The sequence below is a fragment of the Cinclus cinclus genome, chromosome Z (assembly GCF_963662255.1).
Source record: "Cinclus cinclus chromosome Z, bCinCin1.1, whole genome shotgun sequence".
Classification (NCBI taxonomy): Eukaryota; Metazoa; Chordata; class Aves; order Passeriformes; family Cinclidae; genus Cinclus; species Cinclus cinclus.
This window is the reverse complement of record NC_085084.1, coordinates 49,574,038-49,580,749: the sequence shown is the minus strand read 5'-3', so window position 1 is coordinate 49,580,749 and position 6,712 is coordinate 49,574,038. Positions and strand designations below refer to the sequence as shown.

The 6,712-nt window shown below is 44.4% G+C and overlaps 1 protein-coding gene across 14 annotated transcripts in view; it reads left to right on the top strand.

The window, feature by feature from the left end:
* Nucleotides 1-337: 337 nt before the first annotated feature.
* LOC134056819 (transducin-like enhancer protein 4) overlaps nt 338-6,712 on the top strand; it is a 97,161-nt gene continuing 90,786 nt past the window's right edge. For all 14 annotated transcript variants that reach the window (XM_062513698.1, XM_062513697.1, XM_062513705.1 and 11 more), the window contains exons 1-4: nt 338-382; nt 780-877; nt 2,003-2,066; nt 3,427-3,471. In XM_062513698.1, the coding sequence (XP_062369682.1) occupies nt 338-382; nt 780-877; nt 2,003-2,066; nt 3,427-3,471 (252 nt within the window). The remainder of the gene's footprint in view (nt 383-779; nt 878-2,002; nt 2,067-3,426; nt 3,472-6,712) is intronic.

The window sequence follows — 6,712 nt, the reverse complement described above, 5'->3', positions numbered from 1 at the left end:
CTCCGGTGGAGCGCGCGCCGGCGCCGGCAGAGGGGCTTTCCCCGCCCTCCTCCACCTCGCCCTCCGCCGCACGGGGCTCGCAGCCCGCCGGAGCCCGTGGAGCGGCGGCGGCGCTCGGGAGAACCGGCCGGCGTCGCCCGCTGACCGCCCCCGGGGGATGTGGCAGCGGCCCCCGAGCGTCGCGGACGCCGCCGCCGTCGCGCCTCGCTGCTGCCGGCGGTGCCCCGCCAGCCCCGGGGCGGCGGGGCCGGGGCGTCCCTGCCCGCCGTCTCCGCCGCCGCGCCTGCAGCCCTGATCCCCGCCGCTCCGGCCGCCAGCGCCCCCGGAAGCGGCGTGGATGATCCGCGACCTGAGCAAGATGTACCCGCAGACCCGGCACCCGGTGAGTGGCGGCGGCGGCCCCGCGGGCAGCGCTCCGGCGCGGGCACCGCGGAGTTGTAGCCATTTTCTTATTGTTGTCCGCCGCGCCGCCGCCGTCTCCCCAGGTCGGGGTTGGCTTATGTGAGTTGCCCTCGCCTGGTGCGCGGCGGTCCCGGCGCCAGCCCCGCGTCCCGCGACTGCGGCCGGTGCGGAGGGTCCGAGCGGGCGGCGCCTCTTGCACCGGCGGTCCCTCACCGCCGGCGGACACGTCGGGGCAGCATCTCGGGGCTCCTGGGGCATCGTGTCTCCGCCCGCGGAGGAGAGGGGACCTGGGGGGCTTCGCGGGCCGCGGCGGTGGACGGGCGGTGGTGACCGGGTGAGAGGGAGCGATTAAAAGACCTGCTGTTCCTTGCTTGCAGGCTCCTCACCAGCCAGCTCAGCCCTTTAAATTCACCATTTCAGAATCCTGCGATCGGATTAAGGAGGAGTTTCAGTTTTTGCAGGCTCAGTACCACAGGTAAAACTGCCCACTTTCTCCGAGCCCCGCGCGGTCTGTCCTCTCGCCGTTCCCAGTGCCGCGCCCGGCGGGGCGGGGGCGCGGGACCCTTGGCGGAACCGAGAGCGGGGCGCACCCGCCCCAGCCGGGCACTCCATTCCGGCTTCTCCGCATCCCGCTCCGCTCCCGACCCTGGGGACGAAGGGCTTCCGTGGATCCCGAGCCGAGCGGTGCGAGCGGATTTTCTTGTTTCCCCCGCGTTCCGTTTTTGTTTTGTTTTTTTTTCCTTTTCTTTTTGTTTCTTTTGGTCTTTTTGTTTACTTTTGGGCGCGGAGTGGGGGAGGGCGGGTGTTGATAGAAAAATATGTGTCTGGTTGGGCTCGTCCTTTGCTTTTCTTCGAAATGCCGCTCAGGACAGGCATCTTGTCTTGGCTCGGCCCCCTCGCGCCTTTCACTGACATGTCAAGTGCTGATAACCTGGAAGTGAGGCGGCGAGCTATTTCATTATCCTTAGGTGGAACAGCGCTGTGTCCTCAGAGTGACAAGTGACTTCTGGCAGGGTTGTTTAGCGGGCTTCTGAAAACAAAATAAACACTGCAAGTGTTAGTATTTACCACGGTATTCATTAAATTACGCGGAGTATTTTACTTGCAGTTCTATCATCAGCAATAGCAAAGAGCAAAAATTCAAATCCACAAGTTTTTCTTCTTGATGCGGTAATGTGCATTTGATTATTTTGTGGGTTGACTAAAAGAAAGAGGTGTTTCTAAAACACCTAAATAAAAACTCTGAAACCCAAATTATATTTTTGTTGGCAGCTTCTCGGGCTTAACTGTTAAAGATGTGTAATTCTGTGTGCTTCTTCTGTGAACCAGTGTCGGTGTTTAGCTTTTTGTCAGAAAAATAATTTTCTGTATATACCGAATGTATGTATGCAGTTCTTCTAGGAGATCAGGATGTTGTGTAGTATCCCTTGAAAATGGAAAAGTGAGAACCCCCATCCTAAACTCCCAAGCAAGAACTGGAATATGCATTTGTATTTGGGTAGTGGAGAAATGTTTGAAAAGGGGAGCAGCCCGTGCTCAGGAGAATGTCGCTTTGGTGTTACAAAGTACGCATGATTTTTCCTTTTTGTCTCTTGAACAGTTTAAAGCTAGAATGTGAAAAACTGGCCAGTGAGAAGACAGAGATGCAGCGACATTATGTCATGGTAAGCAAACTGCATAACAAATTCAAGATGTATATTAGCCTGGTATACTGAGACATACATTCAGATTGCTGGAGGCAAACAGGAAGATTGTAGTAGCGCTGGTGTTGTTGAGGTTGCATCAGTGCTTCCTTTATAAATCAGTAGTTTCTGGGGTCTTTTAACTTGTTTGTAGCAGTCAGTATCTGTGTGAAACTGACTTTTTAACCTTTTAAGCAATTGAGGATGTTTCTTCCAAATGCTAGCAAATCACTTGTCAGCCCTTTCAAGCTGTGTTCAACTTCCGTAGTGTGCCTGGGGATGATGTTTTCAGTTTTGATGGCTTGTCCCAATGTTCATATCTCTTTAAAATGGTTCAGGATTGTATTTTTTCTATGATGGGAGTAAGACAAAATTGTACAGATGCATACAAATCCAAAGCCTACTTCTTAGAAGAACTGTTGCTCTTTGGCATCTGAATCATTGTTTCATTAAATTGTGAATGTCGGGGATCTCAGCTGTGGAAGGGGTTTCCTCAGTTGTGGTCTGCCTGGTTAAATAATGTGCATAGAAAGATATCTCTAAATGAATAATTGTGTGATGGATCATGATAACTGTAGAGGAGCTCTTGCTATCTCTTCTCATGTACATCTCTGAAGGATTAGCTATTTCATATGCACATGACAAGTAATACTCCTGTATACAGAAAAAAGAGTAAATAACCTTGAAAAAATCTTAAGCAAGAACACAAGCAAATTGTAAGGCTTGCAGTTGTCATTTTAATGCCTGATATGCCTAAGTCTTGGAGATTGTTTGGTATGAACGTTACACACTGAGCAGAGTTCCCTGCAGTACTTGGGCACAGCAGGATGTACTTATATTGGTATGTCTGCTCTGACCCTGAATTTCTGTGCTCTTTCCCTTTTTTTTTGCCCTGCCATTTAATTATAGGATTTTTTTGTGTTACTTTTTTATTTTAGTTTAAAGTATTGAATAATTGGTCCGTTAGATGTTGCTGATTTAGATGCTTGAAGTACTTTGGGTGCTTTTTTGGCATGTTTCATATGTGCTAGTGCATAGAATCTTGGTAATTTTCTGCTTCTAATCTTTGACTCTGCTTGTGATTATTTTTCATTATTTTTTGTCGTCTGTTTTTGCCTTGTTTTACAGCTCTTCCTTGTAAATGTGATATGAAACAGTGTAGATAAAGCAAAAAAAAAAAGTTTATTCTGAAATGCGCTCTTAGCAATTCCAGGAACTCTTCAAGGGAAATAAATGTGTGTAGGTCTGTATATCTTTGTACAGATGATGTTTCAGTCAAAATGAATTTCAAAATAGTTTTCACAATTGCAAGGTCTAATAGAATAATTTTCTTTTTTCTTAGTATTATGAGATGTCCTATGGGCTGAATATAGAGATGCATAAACAGGTAGGTAGATGATTTGTTTTGTTGTAAGAATGGTCTGTATAATTTCTACCATCAATCTTAAAACAGATGTGTATTCCGTGTGACTTGCCTTAATTGCATGCTTGAGTGCATCAGAAATTTTTTTTCTTCACCTGGCCCTGAATCTTCTGTCTCATGTTTGGTATGCAGACTCTTTGTAGGTTATGGTATTGTCTGCCAGTTGTGCATTATTTGCTTGACTTCCCACATGCAATTTTTGCATATGCAGGCACTCCTATACTTCACAGGGAGAGTGTCTGTGAGTATGGATGAGTTTGTGGGTTCTATCTTCCTTTCTGTCTGGTCTCAAACCTTTGGAGTCTGCTTTTTCAGATGATTGCTGCATCATGAATGTGTATTAGGAAAAAGAGTGTTTGTAGAAAAAAAAATGACTTTTTTGGTTAACCTGGTCTGATTTAATCTGGAGCTACAAATGTGGTTGATGTTACAGCCATGTTGATATTTTGCTTAGGCTGCTTACTTGGACTTCTGTCCAGAACTAAGGTATTAGCATCTCAGACATAAAGGAGTAAATGAGCTATCTGTGAAGGTGTAAGCATAGACATGAACTGGTTTGGGTTGGCGGAGACCTTAAATGTCACCTGGTTCCACCCCACCCTGGTATGGGCAGGGAACCTTTGAGTAGATCAGGTTACCCAAAGCCCTATCCAGCGTGGTCTTGAGCATTGCCAGGGATGGGGCATCCTCAGCCTCCCTGTTCCAGTGCCTCACCATCCTCCAAGTAAAGATTTTATCATAATATCTAGACGAAACCTGCCATGTTTTCAGTTTAAGGCCATTTCCCTTTGCCCTATCACTACCTGTTCATGTCAAAGGCCCTTTACAACTCTCTCATAGGTTTCCTCTAGATACTGGAGGGCTGCTATCGGTTCTGTGCCTTGGACTCTAGCACTTAGGCCAAGATTAGCAAGAGATTAGTCAGCTAGAGCATGCCAGTGTAAATTAGAGTTTCTTATTTGATAATGTGTGTTTTTTAACCTTCTCTAGAGGAGAATGAATTAAACATCTGACCTCTTTTCCAGTGAGGGAACTTTTTATGTAGTGGAGTTTAATACTGACAACTCATTTTAGCAAATGGTTGAACAATTCGCCAGTGTTGCTGGGAAGTATAAGCTGCAGAAATCAAGAAATGACTGGATGGGAAAAGAAAGATCACCTGTAAATTTTTTTGTATGCACTTTTTTTCAAAGTTAGGGATTTGGAAATTCTCTGGGTTCAGAAATAGGATTTCTTTATCTTGCTGACAGCAGATATAATTTTTTCATGTTATTTATTATATTTTGTATTCAAATAGCGCCTCTGTGCCACAGAACTGATTAGAGCCTTTTTTGCTAGATGGCATATGTAGGAAGACGCTGGTATTTCCTACCTCAAAGCATTTTGCATCTATAGCTCCAAACTTATAGAGCCTTTTACATCCAAGTTTTTTACAGACATATATAGATATTTTGAATTTTCCTATGGGTCCTTCTCACAGATACCTTAAGATTCAACAAATGCATTTAACAAATGGCTGACAGGAAAAGGCAGTGATTACAGCAGATCAGAATGTATGCACATGCTGACGCTCTGGACCTAATCCTTTTTGTGTGTGCTAGTGGAAAGATTGGTCACTGACTCTAAGAGGTGTTGGGTCTGTTCTCAAATGAATATCTGGATTGTTTCAGGTCCCATTAGGGTAAAATAAAAAAAAAAAAAAACAAAATAAAACCAAACAAACCCTCAATCAGTAAAGCTGTAGATATGTAAACAATTTGCAAAGGCCAGCTACGTAGCAAATTCTTACAGGCATTTGAAAGCAAGCATTGCAGTCAAATTTGTTTATATTTCTAGATACTCCATTTTTACAGTGGTACTTTAGACATACGCTGGCTGTGCAACAAAATCAGCTTGCAAGTGCAATGTGTAATGAAATTGTATTAGCAAGGGGGAAAAAAACTCCAGCAAAAGGCTTTTAATTTCTTAACGCTTTACTTCAGAAATTTTATACATTTGTGGTGAAGGAGTAGTCAGTGATACTCTACAGAAATTAAATACTTAGTAGTAACTAAGTGTGTGGGGGGGGATTACAAAGGACTGTGTTTTAATTGAACACCTCTTTCGGTCGCCATTCAGTCTATTCAAGTTTTAAGTATTGTACTGTCATGCAAAACACTTAAATATTTTGTCAGACCATGAATCAAATTAGTTGTGGCTGAGAAACTTGTTCCCTCTCATTCTTAAATCTGATATCAATTTCCTGTCTTTCATATCTTCTTTTCTGTTGACACAGTGTTGTATTTTTCCTTTCTCCTCTTGCCTCAGCAAATGCAAAATATTACCATTTTCCATTATGATCACAGTATTACGGTCCAGTTTAGTATTTGTACAGATAGCATTGATTGCTTCATTTGATGTCTGCGAAGCTTTTTTTAGTTTTAGTCTACCACCTTAAATTCGTTTTTCCTCCTCTCCCATCTTTTTGAATTTCACTTGGCTGAAATTGAGCGATTCACCCTTTTTTATTTTCCTTCTCCTTTGGCCCCCCCCCCCCCCCCCCCAAGCTTTCTAAATTCAATCATATAAAAAATCCTGAGGGCAGTTTATCACATTATGAAATACAGACAGCCCTGAAAACCACCTACTTATTATATTTTCTTTCTTTTTTTCACTTTAGCACAGAGGCATATCTGTCTTTATTTGTTTTTCTGGGCAGACAGCCTTGGTTCCTCTCAGGTTCTTTTCCAGATGTACTCAATGGATGCCCTTGTAATGGAAAGCAATAATGCGGTGAAGTTGCCCTTCGGCGTAATTGGGCCTAGTTCTCAAGATCAGGTTAGGCTTATTCACTTATTAGATTTGCGTCTCAAAGGGTTCAAGAGCAGGACTCCCTGGAGTCCTTGGAAGTACCCTAGTAATTGGTGGCCCTGATATTTGAAACCTTTGTGTATTTTTCTGTTAAAGCTTCTGTTCTTCTTGGCTGCTTCCAGCCACAGAGTATTTATTTTTAGAGAAATTTTTCACTGGAACAGAAAATGATGTGTGATAGAGTCATGACTCTGTGACTTAGCAAATTGATAAAAGGATAAACGTGCAGAAAGCAGCGGTAGTGAGTGTGCCTGTGTGGCTGGGGGCAGAGAGGGGGGAAGAGCATCTCTTTTCCCACCCCTTGTGTGATGCTCATCATCAGTCATCCTGTGCTGATTTTGATAGAAGACTATTA